The 19988-nt window shown below is 35.4% G+C and overlaps 1 protein-coding gene across 2 annotated transcripts in view; it reads right to left on the reverse strand.

The window, feature by feature from the left end:
* The window catches only part of TEK (TEK receptor tyrosine kinase), a 136152-nt gene that overhangs the window by 17680 nt on the left and 98484 nt on the right, over nucleotides 1-19988 (reverse strand). For both annotated transcript variants that reach the window (XM_074206166.1, XM_074206165.1), the window contains 4 exons: nucleotides 19103-19313; nucleotides 8558-8668; nucleotides 4530-4720; nucleotides 3131-3244 (listed from right to left, as the gene is read on the reverse strand). In XM_074206166.1, coding sequence (XP_074062267.1) covers nucleotides 3131-3244; nucleotides 4530-4720; nucleotides 8558-8668; nucleotides 19103-19313 — 627 coding nt within the window. The remainder of the gene's footprint in view (nucleotides 1-3130; nucleotides 3245-4529; nucleotides 4721-8557; nucleotides 8669-19102; nucleotides 19314-19988) is intronic.

Consider the following 19988-nt stretch of genomic DNA (forward strand, 5'->3'; position numbering starts at 1 on the left):
GATGAACTCTAGATTTATAATCAGAGGTTCAAATTCCATCTCGGAAACTTGTACTTACATAGCTTTTAGCAAAACACTTAATCTTACTAGGTTTCAGGTTTCTCAATATAAAATAAGAAAGCTACAATAGATGACCTCCAAAGTCCCTTCCAGATCTAACTCAATGGCCTACCTGCAGCTGCATTGTTGGATGATGCAGGACATGAACCTAGATCTTCTTGACTATGTTCAAAAATTTATTTTCTGTGACTTTTAAACCACACACCTAAATGATCTAAACTTAAAACTCAAAAGACTGAGTTCAAATTTGGCTTCAGACAGCTATGCCTTTGTTCAGTCTTCTTTATGTCTAGAATTCTTTCATTTTTTTCCCTGCTGAAATCATACCCATCCTTTAAAGTCCAACCTGAAAAGTTGTCTCTTCCAAGAAGACATCTATCATTTCTTTCACTAAATAATTAAAATTCTCCTCCTAACCCAAAAACTCATGTTTATAACCACACATACACACACATATATATAAAATTATACAACACATGTGTTGTGCACATATACTTCTGACTACATAGTATATTACATGTGTATATATATATTCTCAATATGCAGATATGACTTTTATATATACATGTAACTATTCTTATCCTCTGTTTTGTGAATGATTTAAAAAAATACAAAAGTAGTTAATTCATTCTCAGATCATTGTGAATAGATTATGTTTCTAAGTGTTTTCCATATGAAAATGATCTACCATGCTCATTATTCAGTAAAAGCTCTAGTTGAATAAATTCTTCAGGTCTCAGTGTTTATATATCTGTGACAAGAGAAGGTTGAAATTAGGTGCAATTTGAGGTCCCTTCTAGAAGCATAACTATGGGATAAAACCAAATCTTAAAATGTAGATAAAGATTAATCGTTTTGAACATGGGTGAAGAGAAAACAACTTGCTACTGCCTCCTAATGGTATCATGTCTGTTTTTTGCCTTGCACTCTGCTCCTCCCATGTTCTTTCTGGTTTAGGTATTTCATGTTATAACCAGCTTCATGCTATATAACCAGCTTGCTCTTTAATTATAACTTAGATTTGGAGCTGAACCCTGCTCCTCCTCTATCCTATCTTAACCTTACTCCTCCATTCTCTATGGGTGAGGGACTCTGGCTTTTTAGTGAAGTGGCAAGTAGATCAATTTTAACCTTGAGAAAATTAGAAAGGTTCCATAAAAATGGAGGTCCTGCAGGCTCATTCCCAAGAAAGCATAGCAATGGGTATTGTACTTGAGCCTAGTTTCAAATCCCACCTCAGACATTTATTAACTTAGTGACCTTGAGGAAGTTAGTGTCAGTTCTTGTAAAATGGGAATATTATCAGCACTTATAGCATGAGGTTGTTAAAAGTAACAAAAGAGACAACATTTGTTGTCTTTGCAAGTCATAAAGTGATATAAAAAATGCTATGATGATGATGATATAACAGATGAGGGACTTATTCTCTAGATGTAATAATGTAAGATTTATGTTGTGATTCAACATGTCATTCAATCCTCCTAAAAATCCACAGTAATGCTATAAGTATTGCTATCTATATTTAGCAGATGAGAAACTGAGTCTCAGAGTTTTATTTGTCAGAAGTCAAACGTGTAAACAGAGTTCTCACCTGACAGAATTCAGTTCTGTTCTGGTAGGCCAAATATTCTGCTATGTCTGTAAGATACTCTATTTGTAAGCAAGATCAACCTTGACAAGAGTTATCAGTGTTGAGTGATGTCTGGTTAGATAAGAATAGGAAATGTAGTTTTTCTGATTAATAGTATCAAGGAAACTGGCCTATGAAGAAACATTTGTGATTAAAAAAAATATTCTAAAGTCATAGAGAAGCTAAGTGGTGCAGAGGATAAAACCTTAAACCTGGACTCCAAAAGATACAAGTTCAAATCTAGTTCTCAGATACTAACTACGTGACCCTGGGCAAGTCATTGTCTGCCTCAGTTTCCTCAACTATAAAATGAGAAGAAGAATAGTACGTACCTCCCAAAGTTGTTAGAAGGACAAATTGAGATAATTGTAAGGCACTTGACAAATCTTAAAAGACCTACATAAATCCTAACTACTAAGAACCAGAAGACATGGCATAGTCTAAAATGCTGGACTTGGAGTTAGGAAACTTTGGTTTTTATCTCAATTTGGGCTCTTATTAGCTCTGCGACCCTTGATAAGTCATGGAATATTATGATTTAAGCCTATGATCCTATAATCTAGTCATTTAAGTCTCAGTTTCCTCTATAAAATGGGTGTGCTAGTATATACCTCATAGAGTTGTTATGAGGATTAAATAAGATAAAATATCCAAAGAAGAATTAAAGCTATTTAATAAAATGTTGAGGTGAGAATAAAGGTGAGGATGGTGAATATTTTCTCAGAATTATAGATTCAAAGCCAGAGTTCCCTGATTTTACAAGTGAGAATTCTGAGGCCTAAGAGATTGTAAATGTCTTGCCCAAAGTTGTACAGGTAGTAAGTAGTAGAGTCAGAATTTGAACTCAGGTCCTTCAATATAAATACAGCATTCAGTTTTGTGAGATATCTATTAATGTTAGATTTTCCTGTCACAGAGAAATTGCTAACATGATTGCTTCTAGATACTACCTCCTTTAATTTTTGTAATCAACTTAAATATCAAAGTTTCCTCAATGGTGACTTTGTGTAGGCTATAAGCACTTCCTGTAAATTTTAGGCCATATACCCAAAACCCCAGGCATTTGTCTATTAACCAGGCTAATTCAATTCAATTTAATTCAGTAAGCATTTACAAATTACCTAGTATGTACCAGACACCATCCAGGAAAATGAGAATAAAATGACAAAAATGAAGCAGACCTTACTATCAAGGAATTAAGATTCTTCTAAACATTACTTGACACTGGTTTACTATGAATTATCTAAGTTTTATAGACCCTCTGACCATTCTTGAATTCACATGTGAATGCATATTTGCTTGAGTGAAGGTAAAATCTACTAAGAAATTCACCCAAGTACTATAATCAGCATCAAAAATAATATCATAAGGAAAAACCTCTTGTGGATAAGTGGTCCTTGTGGGAGGAAAAATGTCACTATTGATGAGATGTGTCCTTACCATTGTCTTTTTGACATACACTTCTTGACCTCGGGACAGTCCAAAATCTGCTATTTTGGCTATGTAGTTTTCTCCAACCAAAATGTTTCTGGCAGCCAAGTCCCTGTGGATAAACTGGAATAAAAAGTATATAAATTTACATGTTTTCTTTTGTATTAATATTGAGTCAGACTCATTTTGATAAACCAAGAGGCCTGAAGACTAGGGTCTGAGAAAGAGAAGATGACATGTAAGATTGTGGTAAGAACATAGAAAATCAAAATTCAGTGAACTAGACCCTTTTAGACTACTGTGTCTTGAGTGAAATCACTTTAAGTGAGTTATAAAATTGTGTGTAGGATCTCACAGTAATCAATATGTATTTATTGGTTACTATGCACTAGACACTATGCTGGGTGATAGGGATAGAAGAACAAAAAGCCCCAAGTTATCCCTCTCACAAGAAACTTTCTAATGTTGTGTTTGGGGAAGGAACAATAATAACATGTATAAAAGTATTTACAAATAAGAAATAAATGATACACATACATGTGTATATCTGAGGCAGCTAGGTGGTGAATAGAGAACTGGACCTGGAGCCAGGACTGAGTCAAATCTGACCTCAGACATTTACTAGCAGGGTAAGTCACTTAACCCATTTGCCTCATTTCTTCATTTGTAAAAAATAAATAATAATAGCAACTACCTCCCAGGGTTTTTATAAGAATCAAATAAGATAATATCTGCCAACTTCTTTGCAAATTCTAAAACTAGATAAAAATATATATTCATTTATGTTTACATGTGAATATATGCATATATATTTGTCCCCTTCTTATAACAATGCTTTCACACTCTCTATTTCTCTCTTCATGTCTCTCTATCATAAGAAGGAACTGAAAGATAGCATGGAGAACAGTAAATAGAGACCTTAGTGTCAAGACTCATAATTACTTTGTGACCCCTGTTTAACATTTTGTGGCCAATATAACTCTTTAAGACTGGAATTACCAGATAAATTCTAACCAGCATTCAAGGAGGGTATTTATACACCAGAAGTTCCCTATACCAATGCAATCATAGGTTGAGAAAGGAAAAAAAATAGGTCCAACTTGGTAACCTATCCTTATAGTTCCAGGTACTTAAAGAGCTAGGTAACCTAGAAGAGTTGACAACAGCTCCAATAATCCAGAAATTTAGTCCTATAATGAAACATACAGGTGTCATGCTTGGCAAAAATATAGTATGAAAGTGATACATACTAGCAAGAAAATTGAAGTCTGGCAGGGGAAATGGTGAAAGTCAATGAAAGAAGACAGGTTTGCTCCCAAACAGCTATCTTAAAAAAATCTGAATTCTGAATGAGGTGAAAATTCTTAATTAGAGAAGATTTGTATGGTGCATCATAATCAAGGCAAACCTGCTTTTGGCTCAAATAGTCCATGCCTCTGGCCACATCTGCAGCAAAGTGTAGTAGCTGTTGGGAGGACAGTGTGGAAGCTGTACTGTTGGCAATTGCAAATGCTGGGTCTGTCTCCAGAACTCTACTCTTCCGTAGGAAATCAAGTAAGTTTCCATGAGGAGCATACTCAATAGCGAGGTACAAATACCCTAGAGGAAAAATAAGATGGCATCATCCTTTCCATTAGCTCTAAACCAGAATATGTGGATTCTATAAGTCATCCCATTCATAAAGCCTTCCTTAATCTAACAACTGGGGGATATCTACAAAATAGATATAATCAAGTTGCCATTTCATATTTAGCATACATAAATGCAGTACCACATTTTGCCTCTGATATCACCAATGTGACTATGGGCAAGTCAATTGACATGAACCTTGATTTCCTCATCTGTAAAATGGAGGGGTGACTTGATGCCCTTTGTCCAGGTCTAGATCTCTGATCCTATGATCTATGATTTTTGCTGTATTGAAGAAATTAAAGCTATATATAATCATATAAAACTCCATATCACTACTGATAAGAGAAATGCAAATTAAAACAACTATGAAGCTCCACCTCACACCTGTCAGATTGGCTAAGATGACAAAAAAGGGAAAATGAGCAATGTCAGAGAGTTTGGAGGATTGGAATATTAATACATTACTGGTGGATTTGTGAAGTGATTAAACCAGTCTGAGGAGCAATATGGAACTTTGCCCAAAGAGCAATAAAACTGATGACCCAGAAATTCCAATATTAGGTCTATATCCAGAAGAAATCATAAAAAATAGGAAAGGTTCCACATATTCCAAAATTTTCATAGCAGCTCTTTTTATAGTGTCAAAGAATTGGAAACTGAGGGAATGCCCATCAATTGGGGAATGGCTGAACATGTTATGGTATATGAATGTTATAGAATACTATTGTTCTATAAGAAACCATAAATGGTCAGACTCTAGAGAAACATGGAATAAATTACAGAAACTGATGCTGAGAAAAGGGAGCAGAACCAAGAGAACATTGTACACATTAACAATAGCATCAACCTTAATGGATGCAGCACCTCTTAACACTTTAGAGATCTAGGAAAACCCAGGGAGACCTATTATGGACAATACTATCCACATCCAAAGGAAGAAAAACAAAACAAAATTTAAAAAATCCTACAGAATCTGAATGAATACTATATTCAAATTTAAAAAATTTCTCTTATATCTTTCTTTCCTATCTTATGGATTTCTTTCTTTTCCATTAATCCTAATTCCTCATACCAAAAATGACTAATTTATAACATATTAAACATAAATGCTCATGTACAATATTCACCTGACTATTTGCCACTGGGGGGAGGGGGTGGGAAGGGAAGGTGGAAGGAAATCATGTAGCTTAAAAATATGCATATACATGTGGATGAGTGTTGGAAAACTTTCATAATACATAATTGGAAAAACAAAATAAAATATCAATTAAAAACATAAGCCTTATACTCAAACAAAGCTTTGCCTGAGTGAATTGGGGGTTTCAGGGTATCTGTGTGTTAAGTAAAACTAAAGCTTATCTCCTGGATGTTGGCAAAGACAGGGAAAGATATGGAGAAAACATATCAAATTAGAGGATTTCTGCATTTGAAAACATGGGATAATTTGATCACTAGTAATTATAGTACATTTTCAGTGATCTGTCATTTCCCCTAAGACACCAGGAAGTTCATTGAAATGATGCCAAATATAAGCTGTGGTTCCTCAAAAATTGTAAAATCCACATATTTTGTTGAAATCAATGTTTTCTTTTCTCATCATAATAGAATAAGCACTTTGCTTTATTCATAACACTGAATTTCTAATCACATAAAATGTGGCATACAATAAAAGGATTTTTGCCTGTTTTTATTAGGTAAAGAAAGGTATAACAAAAAAGTTTTAAGTAAAATTTTAATTTCAAAGACTAACAATTTTAAGTGCTAGTTATAATTGAAATTTCCTTGAATTAAGTTTGCTTTCAATATAAAAAGGCATGTACATAAATAATATAAGAAATTTATTCTCTCATTTCTTTCCCTTCTCCCCTGCCCCCACCAACCCACCCAAATTAAACTAGGATTTGCAGGAATGAAATAAATGTTGACATGTTGATAGGTCAAAATTAAAGCAGATCTAGATTAGCCTTTATTATCATTAATTTATCAATTGCTGTGGCATTTAGGCTGAGAACCATTCCATTGTTTCTGAGAATTATCTCCCACCTTTTTCTTCTTTTTTCTTTTTTTAAGATATTTTCTAAGATAATAAATTGTCTTTTAACTTGAGGGAGGCTTTACCATTGGCTTAATGAGTGATTTATTTTTTTTAAATGTTTCAGATACCTGTATTTTTAGTTTAATAAATTGAGGAAAAGGAAGAAGTCCTAGTTTCCGTTGTTGGTGTTTGTGTTGCAGAGTCCAAAAAATGTTGCCAAGTTTTTAAATAATTTCTAGATGAGCAAATTTTTCCATGTAGAACCAAGTTCTTGACAAGTATTAATGCTCATTTGAACTCATAGAAGATTTTTATCACCTATTCATATCCAGGCTCATTGGGTGAAACTTTTCTCGTGATGCTTCACATAGAAGGGGCACAACAAATAATTGTTGAGAGACTGAATTAGAGGACCATCTTTGTCTAAGTGGTCAGATGACTAGATGTGTTGAACTTTCTGGATGTCATCTGCAAAAACATATTTATACTGAATTTCTAAGGTCCTTTTTAGTTCTAAAATTTAGTGATTCTGGAATTGACATTTAAATTAATGCTAAAGAGGCTGTGCTATATAGGATTTTTAGAATAAGTGAGATAATGTATGGGAAATGTTTTGCAAAATATAAGAATTATAATGTTTTATCATCCTTTGTCTTTATAGTAAACAAATTCTCAAAAACTTCAGTTGATCAAAGAGCAAACAAAAAAAATGTTTAATGGTTCAAGTTGGCTGCTATCAATCAATCAATCAATTAACAAGGAATTATTAAATACCTACTATTATGTACAAGACCTCAGGTTCTGGGGAGATACAGATCAAGGATCTTACATGGTATAAGAGGAGATAGAAGGTACACATTTTTTAAAACAGTAATATAAAAAAGTAAATACAAGATAATTTTGGTGAAGACTGGATGATGGCATTGAATTCTGAATCTAGAGATTCAAAGAGAAGACTATGTAGCCCAAGTTTGGAACCAATCATTGCCAAGGTATAAAAGTAGGAAATAGAATGTCACATGGAAAGAATAATGAAAAAGATGTCTTTGGTTGGATTGTAGAGTGATGACTTGTGTTTGAATAGAACAAAAAAACATTATCAGAGACATGCCTGACTGGAAAAAAGAAGATGAGCCTACCATATAAGAATAGTTATGGATAACAGATGGACTGTCTGAGACTTCAACAGAAAAGAATTATTAAAATTCGCTGATTGATGATTAGGTCTTCTAAAGAGAATTTATGGAAAGTCACAAACCAGAATGGGAAACAGTTAAAAGGGTTGGGAAACCCACTCCTACACCATAAGTCCATGTAAGAATAAGCATACATATTAAGGCATTATTATTTTGTGAATAATATCTATCAATCTGGGCTTCAGCAATGCTTACAAATTGTTGGGATGGTTTAAATTGAGAAGAGAGGAAGATTCAGGAATATGAGAAATGAATCAGAAACATCACATAAAAAAAGAAATATCACATGAATTACCACTGTCTCATGTGGCAGTGGTTCTTCAGAACAGCTGGGAAATACTCCTGGGCGTGTTCAGAATAGGGGAAATAGGTGGTGAGTTCTCAGAAGTAGCAGTGAATAAACCAAAGCCAGATGCTACTACAATTCATATTGAAACTGAGCAATTAGAAGATGTACCCCATTTTTTTCTTAAATTTTTAGTACAAGTGATATTTTAACTATATACTTGATTATTATTTTTCTAGATTCTAGTTAGAATATATATTTTAAGCTGGCAGTAAAAAGAATCTTACCCCGATGTTCACATGCTCCCAGGAGATTGATGATGTTGGGATGGTGTCCAAGCTTACAAAGTACTTCCAGTTCTCCAGCAAAGTCCCTGTGGTCATCTTTGGAGGCATATTCTATAGGGAAAAAGCATCAAGAAAAAAATTCCTTTTTCAATTACATCTTCTCAAAATCAACTATCTCTTCCTTCTCCTACCTTGGTAACCCACTTAGCTTCAAGTCTTAGAGAAAAATTTAAAAAATAAGCTATTTTTTCAGACTTTATCTTCTGCAAAATCTTAATTGATCCCAATGGCTAAATTGAGATCTCATTTCAGAATTTTTTAGTTTGGTAGTTAAATCTATTGATAGGTAGACAGGTGAACAAGTGATCTACCAGGGAACAGGATGAAACAGTTAGACGAGTGGAATTAACAACTAACTCAAAAATCTAATTTCTTTCTTTAGTTTTGACTTTCTCTACATGCCATTTCCCAAGTCTTTTAGAGAAGATGCCAGGAAAACTGTCTAAATATAATCTCATTTTTTTGCCCCTTCTTATCTATATTCTGACTCATGAGCTCATCAACCAAAGAAAATGGTCTGTTTACAGGTATGAGAAAGACAAGGACAAGAAAGATAAGAACACTCAAGGAGTTGGAGGAGATTTCAAGACAAGACAACATTAACTTGAATGGGAAAAAAATTGAATCTATTTTCTTCAAACACTAGCTTGAAATATAACATTTCATTCAGTTATGTGAAAACATTCTGAGACAGGATCCATAGACTTTTACTTTTAAAATTTTTATAATTCCAGTTTTATTGATGGTTTTGTTTTTATTACATTTTACCTCTCACTTTGTGAGAGGTCCCTTGTTACAATAAAATAATTAAGCAAAAAAACAATATAGTGAACTCATCTAAAAGATCGTATGACATTTCATATCTATAGCAGCACTCTCATTTAAAAAATACAGAACTTATTTTCTATCTCTTCTACTTCACATCCAATGGAAAAAAAGGAAGAAAAGAAAAAAGCAAATTTTCTGTTAACAAATGTCAGTCAATTTCCCACAGTTAGACACAAAAATATGTCTCATTCAACATCCTAAATCCATCACCTCTTTGGAATAGCATTATGAAGAGAACAGAAATGGAGAAATTTATACTAAAATATCAATATTATTAAAGTTAGCAAATAAACTAATGAAGAATGAAATAAGCAGACCAAGAGAACAGTTTAGACAATAATAACATTATAAAAATCAACAACTTTGAAAGGTAAAAGAATTATAATGATAATGATACTGTGTTGTCCTTCATTTTCAAAGAAGACCACAACATCAGGGAAGTGATACCATGACAAGCATTTGAATTGGATTTGAGTGAGGGGGATATTGTGCTAAGTCACCAGTCTCACTCTCTCCTCCAGAGCCATCTGGGTCCCATGGTCAGATATGAATCAAGACAACTGGAGATGGTCTTAGATGCAAGTCAATAAGGTTTAAATGACTTGCCCAAGGTTATGTAGCTAGTAAGAGTCAAGTATCTGAGGTCATATTTGAACTCCTATCCTCCTGACTCCAAGGCTAATACCATTATGTTCTGTTAGAAATAATGACTATTCATATTCAATGACTATTCATATTTCCAGAGGACAGGGTCCTTAGACTTTGCCAAAGATATTCAGGACATACAAAAATGTTTTAGAAACTCTGGTCTAGAGGCTCTACAATTGATTAATGGACTGATTGATAGTTCTACTTTTACTTAACCCTCATGCACATGAAGGGAATTTGCTCCCAGAGTAAAGGAGGGAAGGAATAAGGAAGACAAAAAGGGGGCCAGCACAGGGTTCAGAGTCAAGTGGGGGTCAGGGCCAGCAAAGCAAAGCAGGAGAAACACACAGGATGAAGCCAGTCATGTGGAGCCACATGGGAGTGAGAAGAACCAAGAAGAACATGAGTAGAACAGACATGTGGGATATGAACATGGACGCAGATAGGTCAGGGGACTTGACCTGGGGCCATATCCCTAGCAACAGAAGAATGGAAAATAGACATGGGGGATCAGATACAAGGGTGAGTGGGCTTGATACAAGTGTACAAGTGGGCAAAGTAGGGTAAAGTCCTAGATCTGGTAGTGTTCTTTCACTTAGATTAAAATAATTTAATTTTTTTTAAATTGATAAGGGGGTGAGGAGGCTGTTGAGTGCTAAATAGAGGGGCAAGAATGAGAGAGCATTGTACTATATAGTAAGGTTAATGTAGGTGGTTTTTTGGAATGTGGGTTTCCTTCAGAATTCTTTATATAAAATTGAATTTGTGTAAAAACAAATTGTATAAAGTAAAATGTAAATACAATATAGGTGTATTGAAAAATGTGCTGTAAGTTAATTATATCAGGGTTTGAATTAACCAGTGTTTCACTTAACAAGGGTTAAGTACCCTGGGCAGGGAGGCAAAGTGGGAGAGAATAGGCCTGCTTCACTTAACAAAGGCCTAAGTAGAGAGGGAGGCAGGTAAAGTGTGAAAGAAAATAGGCCTGGGGGGGAAGGGCACAAATAGTTCAAGAAATGATATGGCTTTGGATGATAGTTTGACTCATGAGGAGGATTGTGTGTCTTAGGAGGGTGCTTGAAAAGGGAGTAAGGTAAAAATGATTATAATTATAATTTCATGCAATCTGAGACAATGCTGCTTATCAAGCAAACAATCTGTGATGATACCTTGATAACAATATGACCTTATCAAGCAATCAAATAATCAAACTGTGAGTGATGATACCTGATTAATCATGCTAGGGTGATAAATAACACCAGGGAATTTCTTCAGCATTTTTTTGGATTTCCTTGACTAAGCTGCTGACTTCATTTTCATGTTTTTCCTGCATCTCTCTCTCATTTCTTTTCCCAGTTTTTCTTCCAACTCCCTCATTTGATTTTCAAAGTCTTTTTTTGAGTTCTGTCATAGCCTGAGCCCAAGTTCTGTTTTTCTTGGAGTCTTTAGATGCAGGAGCTTGTGCTTCCTCATCTTCAGACTGAGGGTTTTGATCCTTCTTGGGCTCACAGGCAAAGTATTTCTCAATGGTGTTCCTCTTGTTTCTCTGCTTGCTCATTTTCCCAGCCTGAGCCTGTTTTGGGGGTGCTTCCTGAGCTTTTAGGACACTCCCACAAGGATCTCAGTCTATGAGACTCTGTCCTCCCTCCTGGTCTGTGAATGACCATAAGCGCCCCCCTCTACCATGGGGCTGAGGTGGGGGGGGGGGGGGGCTTGCTGTTCCATGGCGGGGGGCCTAGACTGGGATCAGGATCTGAATGTGGTCAGAGCCCCAGAGTCCTGTTCCAGTGACAGAGGACAGAGCTCAGCAGTCTCTGTTCACTCCCCCCCTAGGTTCAATGGGCTCATGCCCTGGGGGCTCCTGCTTCCTAGCTTCACCTGCTTCTGTTTCCTGGATCTGGACTGCCTTGGCCAAGCTGCTCCCTGTGTGCCCTGAGGGCTGGGCTTCAAGTACTTGCTCTGACAGAGGTCTCCCCTCTGTTCCACCAAGTTGTGCCCGGTGCTCCCCGGGGGTGTAGATCAGGAAACTCTCCCCCGCCAGCTGTGGCTCCCAGCGCCCTGGGGCTGCCTCCCGGAGGCTGAAGTTCTTTCACTGTGGTGGGCCACCCCTCTGGCAGGCCGCTCCTCCAACCCCGGGGAGCAGAGCCTTTCTGCTCTTTTCCAGGTTACCTTGAGTAAGAGAACTGCCTCACTGCGTCCCTCTGTGGGTTCTGTCTCTCAAAAATTTAGTTAGAGTCCTTAGTTTATAAGTTTTATGAGATAGTGCCAAAGGAAGGATCCTCTTTTGTCACCATCTTGGCTCCACCACCCCCACCCCGCCTCTGATCTAGATTAAACTTTAAAGTATGTAATGAAAACTACCCTCTTAAACATGTATTAGAACTACCCTATTAAAAACTACCCTATTAAACATGTATTAGAACAGTCCTGGGGAAGATAATCTCTAAATGTTAATGTCTTATTGAAAATACATTAAAGATATACTATTACTCTCGTTATTTTATGAGTTTATCAGAAATTTTTTTTAGTAATATGAAGAGATAGGGCTTATTTTAACTTACTGATAGTGAAATTGTGTGTCCTCAATGTTTTGGTCTCCTATGAATGTTATCATATGTATATACATATGGAGATATATATGTATGTATATATATATATATATATATATATATGATATTATTTCTCCTTTTTATCTTATTTTCCCCCTCCCCCCAAAAAAGTTTATAATAATTTAATTTACTGATTTTACTGAATAGTGATTGAGCAGATGCTGTGGAAAGCTTCAATACAACTCACAATCCAAAAAAAATGGACCTCTTCATTCTCTTAAGTTACTTTACCTAGCATAGCAAGGTCTCTGGATAAAATTTAAAGATCAGTTAAGGTCTAGTATCCTTTTATCACAAAACAAACAAAAAACATTTCCTTAATGAATCTGAGACTTTATTATTATGGATACTGCCTACAGCTGAGCCATGTCATCTCATACTGAGTAAATCTTGTGCCTGAACACTAATAATCCCTTCATAGGTCAACTCAATGTGATATCAGCACAACATCTAGCAAATAGGAAAAAAGCAACAATATATAATTTATCCTGTTCCCACATGATTTTGATCTCTGTTGCTAGGTTGGAAAGTTTTCCATTTCATGTGCCTTGGAGATTATGAGTGTCTTGGATGGCAATATCTATTAATATGTTATTCTCAAGTTTTTATGACTGTTATATTCAGGAAATTGTGAGCCAGGAGAAAGGGTTAAATGACTTATCACACAGGTGGAAGAGATGGGATATATTCCCTCAATTTCCTTTTCTTTAAAAAAATCTAAGTATCCTCATTCAATAACTCCTTCTTTCCTCTGGTTACAGAGAGATGTCTATTGTTAATTCATTTTGATCCTATCTCTTTTAGGAATTTTTTCTTCTCTGCTAGTATTTTCACATATACCTTCAGTATTAAAAAAGGGGGAGGGGCCTCTAACTTATATCTCTCTTCGCTTTTACTGATAAATTTTTTAAAAGTATTTATTTACTTATATTTAGCATCATATAAAATTTTTTTTGAGTTCCAAATACTCTCCCTTCTTTCAACCTCCCTATCCATATTGAGATAATATTACATTTTCACATAAGCCCTGTTCAGGGAGTTGTGGGGGGGGGAGTAAAATAAGAAAAATAAAGTGAAAAAAGGATGCTCCAATTTGCACTTAGAGTTCAACTGATATATTTCTTTCTTTTTTGAATGTTATTTTATTTTTTTAATTGCATACAAAGGTAGTTTTCAACATTCATCTTCTTGTAAAAATTTTAGTTCCCCATTTTTCTAACTTTCCCCCTTCCCTTCTCTTTCCCCATGACAGTGAGAAATCTGATATAGGTTATATTATGTACAATCATGCTTAACATATTTCTGAATTACTCATGTTGTAAAAGAAGAATCAGAGCTAAAGGGAACAAAATGATGAGGAAAGAAAAAAATCACAAAACAGGTTTTAAAAAGTGAAAATATTCTTTAGTCTGCATTCAGACTCCACAGTTTTTTCTCTGGATTTGTATGGCATTTTCCATCACAAGAGTTTTAGAATTGTTCTTGATGACTGAACTGCTAAGAGGAGTTAAGTCCATTTTAGCTGATCATCACACAATATTTTTATTAATGTGTGCAATGTTCTCCTGGTTCTGCTCATTTCACTATGCATCAGTTCATGCAAACCTTTCCAGGCTTTTCTGAAGTCTGCCCACTCACAATTTTTTTAGGTTTTTGCAAGGCAAATGGGGTTAAGTGGCTTGCCCAAGGCCACACAGCTAGGTAATTATTAAATGTCTGAGACCGGATTTGAACCCAGGTACTCCTGACTCCAGGCCTGGTCCTTTATCCGCTGCGGCACCTAGCCTCCCCCCACTCACAATTTCTTACAGAACAATAGTACTCCCTACATTCATTTACCACAATTTGCTCACTCATCCCTAATTGATGGGGGAGTTCCAATTTTTTGTGTTTACAAAAAGAGCTGCTATAAATATTTTTGTGCAGGTGGATCTTTTACCCTTTTTTATGATCTCTTTGAGAAACAATCTAGATATTGCTGAAATCAAAGGGTATGCACATCAACTAATAAATTTCTTTTTAAAAAAGTCATCTATATATGACTCCTACTCTTAAACCTATCAACTGAAATAGTTCTATTAAAGTTTATCATTAGCACTTAAATCACTGGAAACTGCTGGCTTTTTTTTCCAGCCTTTATCCTCCATGATGTGCTCCCTTCAGTCCAGTTTTCTTCATCCTTCTTGATTGCTTTTGACACAATTAATATCTGCCTCCTATTAGATGTTCAAGTACATGTGCTTTTCAACCCCCTAGTATGAGTATTGACCTTCACTCTGTTCTTTTCCCTCTCTACAACCTCAATTTTTGCCAATCTTACAATTTCAAATAGCATCTCTAGTTGACTTTGACTATTTTTGTCTATGCCACCAGAATCCCATATTTGAATCTTTGAAGTAAATTAATTTTTAACTTGTCTTCACCTCTCATCCCCAATTACTTTATAAATAGTGTCAATTTTTAACAAAGTAATAGCTCTCAAATCCATCCACAGTTGCTAATATACCTATAATGCTTCTGGTCATAGTGTGACAATAGTGAAAAAAAAATTGGGTATTTGGTTTAGACGTGAAGTAGAGGAGTAGAGAAATCATATAACCCACATCTATTATCTCAATCATACTGTGACATTAGGGGAGTATTCAGTTGTGAAATAAGTTATGCTGCTGAGAGTCTCATTACCATCTACCTAGACTATTGAAATAATTTTCTTAATCTTCTACCTTGACTTTCCTTCCTTCTCCATTAATACATTCATAATACTGCAACCATAGTAATCTTTGTTAGCTACAGATCTGACTATGCCATCCTTTTGTTCAAAATTTTTCAAATGGCTCTTTAGAAAAAAAGGCTAATGAAATGAAAACTATTTTAACTAATGAACCATTTATTTGAACAAGACAGATCTGCACACTATTTTCTTTTATAAAGAAAATGGAACATTTCAAATATATTAATTTTTCTTTTTTCAATGGAATTAATTTCAGACAAGTCCCAGGAATTGCCTCTCATTTTAGAATTTACATTTCAGTAAGACATATGCACCCATTACAACCAAAAGAGCATACCTGAATTTTGGATAATTATTCATGATTATGGCAACCATCCCAGGACACAGTGAAAGCCCTCCTTTTCTTCCTACAACATCCTTCTTTTCTTTTTACAAACCATTATTATCAACTTTCTTATTAGTTCCTTTAGTCAGAAATCAATAGTTCTATCATGTTTTTAACTTTGATGATTCTGTGAACTATAGGAATATCTCTTCTTCCTTCTTTATAAACAATTATTTCACCAACTCCAATAAAATCTTCCTGGAAATTTGTTACAAAGATCTCCTCTTTGAATGCTGGTTATATACTACATAATCACCACAACAGGACTTTTACCACCCCCCACCCCCAAGTTACAGCAAGTCTTTCCATACCATAAGAGTAAAAGATGCAATCATGGCAAATTTAGACCCTGAAACCACAACTGGAAGCTGGTCCCTTGTATAGGGAAGAATGGGATGGCAGGCCAATGAACTTTGAGAAAGGGACATACATTCTGAGGAATCTTTTCCAGAATGTAAATACTTATTGGAAATGCAGATAAGAGGAAGCCTTTGAGGACTTAATGCGAGAAGGGAGAGAGAGAGAAAGAGAAGGAGGATGGGAGAATAAAAAAGACAGAACAAGAGACTAAGAAACTTAAGCATTTTGCTAGGGAATTCTTTAACTATGACTGAGATCTCAGAACACTAAAATATAAAGAAAATTACCTTTTATTTCACTCCCCAGAAGAGAGAAGTACCATTTTTTACTCAGAAATCCATCTAGGCTATGAGTCAGTGGTAAAGTGAAGAGAACAAATAGGGATGATTGAATCACCCTGGTCACCATCTCACATTGCTACCCACCAAATAAAAATTTAAACTCCTTTATCTAAATTTCCACAATCTACTCTAACCTTACCCTTCTAGACCTTTGTATATCTCTAGTTTTTCAGGACATCTCCACTGGGATGTTCCACTTGCACTTCAAACTTAACATATCTAAAGCCAAATTAGTTATTTCCCATCCTCAACCCTACATCTCCTTCTGACTTCATATTTTGTTAGCTTGTGGTATCATTTAGTTTCCCACACTCAAAACTTTTTGACATCTTTGAAGCCTTGTCAAATCAGCAAATGGAACTGGGTAAGAGGTTTTATTCCATTGTCTGACATCTGGACAGTGGTGGGGAAGGAAGGTATTTCCTTCCCTTGGAGAAGCACAGTGCTCTTAACAGGATGGATATCATTTCCCTATATAGTCTTCTTACCTTACATTGGCCCATACTTCACAGATTTCCCTGGGTCATTCCTGTCACTATGGTACTCCTGTAGCCTATAGGGCCTGCCTTCCAACTAAACATCCAACAGGATGAAAGTCAGACCATCACCTACAGACTGTCTTAAGTACTATTACCATCTGGTACCACTTCTTTTACCTATCTTTTTTTTGTCTCAGGTAAAGATATTGCATTATATTTCTGAGTCTTTCCTGATACTGGGGCACTGTGGCCAACCTTCTTCCCTTTTGATCTGCACATAGAATTTTGTTTTGCTACTTACATTGCTATAACTAATATGGCCATCATTTATACCACTTTTAGGGAGGATTAGTTTGATAATGAAGAAAAAGAGAAATAATTGATTTTTCTTTTATTATGTGAAAAACATTGTGCTAAACAAGGAAGGGTTGAGGAATATGGCAGAGGGCAGTACAAAGACAGAAACAAAAGCAGTCCCTGGCCTGAGAGAAAATAAGTAAAAAAAAAGTGGAGTAGGTAATAGAATTGAACAACCTATCAAACTTTTACAGGTCTTCATAGATCTCTTTGGTCTCCAATATCTATTGCACAGGAATGAATTAATGTGAACACACTGAATGACAACATACTAGGGAGAACAGTTTATAGTTTATAGGACCAGAGTTCCTGGGCTGAACTATACAGCTGGTTCTTCTCTCTGGGAAAAGGTAAAGAAATGACAAATTGCAAAATACCAAGGTACATGAGAGGCTTTTTGTTTTTATGGGATTTTTTGGTACTTAATCTTTCTATTCCTGCAATCAGGAAGATCTGAATTCAAATTTGGCCTCAGGCATTTATTAATCCTGGGTAAATTACTTCATCTTTATATGCCTCAATTTCCTCAGCTGTCAAATGTGGATAATAAAAGCACCTATCTCCCAGGACTATTGTGAGGATCAAACGCAATTGTAATTTTAAAGTGCTTAATGGAATGTTTATCATGCAGTAAATATCAATGTAAGCTATAATAATAATAATTATTATCAGAGCAGAAAGTGCAGCAAAAGAAACACATATTCTGTTTAGTGAAGGCAGATTATGATTCACTCATCACTGATGACTTCCAAGGGTATTGATTTAAATTTTCCCATTTCTCCTAAATTAATCTCTTGGGATTAGGGATCTCATAGAGTAATTAGTTATTAGTGCCTTCTGGATTCTCATTTTATAGGAATCAAGAAAGACAGAATCCCCAGAAATTAATAGTGTTTAGAATTTGTTGATGGTTCTTGATTGTTTACTCACATTAAATTTAATTCTATTCAACTACACAAATAATAAATAAAACAATGCTGATAGGCAGACAAAAACAGAACAATTCCTGCCCTTGAAGAGGTTATTTTTCAGTGGGAAGAAACTATAGGGGCATGTGGCATAGAGATCTATAGTTGGACAAAATTAATAAAAAGTAATACTAACCCTGGAAGCTATGAGTCACAGTAGACATAGATCTCGACTTGGAGTCTGGAGATCAGTGTTTGAATTCTTCCTCAGTCAGTAACTAGCTTTGTGACCCTGTGCACTTCAGCTTTATCATCTATAAAAAGAGGTAGGATAACAATACCTATCTCATAGAACTGTTTGGAGAATCAAAACAGATTACAATTTTAAAAGTGTTTTGCAGACCTTAAACTTCAGTTTAATGTAAGCTATTATTCATTTCAAGAGGAAGAGATGACTAGTCTAGAGATGGGGCAGGGGAACAATATAAAGGCCTCCTGAAGAAGGTAGCACCTAAACAGTTCTTCAAAAGAAGCTAGGCATTCTATGAGGTGGTTTAAGGAGGGAATGCATTCTAGATAACTGAGACCATCAGTGTAAAGGTTAGAGGGAGAGCTTGAACTGAAGTGTACAGAGAATGACTAGAAGAACAACACATTCCAGGACTTTCATTTGAAAGGAAGTATTGCGTACAGTTTGACAAGACAGTTACATCTGATACTTAGCTAATTTTTTTTTGCTTCCAAGAACATAAATATATAGAGAACAATTTCAACAAGAAACTGAATTTTTGACTTACTCTGGTCAAATAGAAATTTTATATATTTGATCCAGTACTGACCTTTCATTCTTTTAATTGCAGCATCCATACGTAAGCCATCCTTCTTGATACGGGCCTTAAGGACTTGGCCAAAGTTTCCTTCCCCAATCACATCTTGAAATTTGATATCGTTCCAATCAAGTACTGGATAGATGGTGGGGTCTGGGTTGTTCTTGGCTTTCCTGTTCAGGACCAGAGTTCCTGAATTGAACTGTACAGCTGGTTCTTCTCTCTGGGAAAAGGAAAAGAAGTGACAAGTTATATAATACCAAGGTACATGAAAGGGTTTTTGTTTTTATGGGGTTTTTTTGGTAGTTAATCTTTCTATACCTGGATGGGGAAGGAAGGAATGTGGCATAATTATATTTCATTTACAGATTTGAATTTCTAGGACTTAGTATAGTTCCTTGTACATACTAGATTTTTAATAAATGCTTGCTGATTGAAATTCAATGTTAAAGTTTGGTGTGGTCATAGAGGGACCATCCAAAGCCTTCTCTAGAGTGACTATTTGAGGTCTATGCCTTGTTTGTCAGGTGTTTGGATAAAGTTTTGACATTTCTTCATTTCTTCCCTGGCTGCTCTGCATCTGGAATTCTCTTGTTAATTTTGTCACCATGACCCTAGTCAGATATTTTCTTCTTACTCCTCTTTTCAGTTTTCTTTTGTATTTTGTCTTTCCCTCATTGTAAGTACCTTGAGGGCAGATACTGTCTTTTGTTTTTGTATTTTTATCTTCAGTGCTTAGTACAGTGCCCCATACATATTATTGTTCACTTGTTTTCAGTCATGTCTGACTCTTTGTGACCCCATTTGGGTTTTTTTTGGCAAAGACACTAGAAATATGAAGGAAATTTACAATTTCCTTCTCCAGTGCCTGGAATATAGTAGGTGCTTAATAAATGTT

This window comes from Macrotis lagotis, chromosome X, assembly GCF_037893015.1.
Source record: "Macrotis lagotis isolate mMagLag1 chromosome X, bilby.v1.9.chrom.fasta, whole genome shotgun sequence".
Taxonomy (NCBI): Eukaryota; Metazoa; Chordata; class Mammalia; order Peramelemorphia; family Peramelidae; genus Macrotis; species Macrotis lagotis.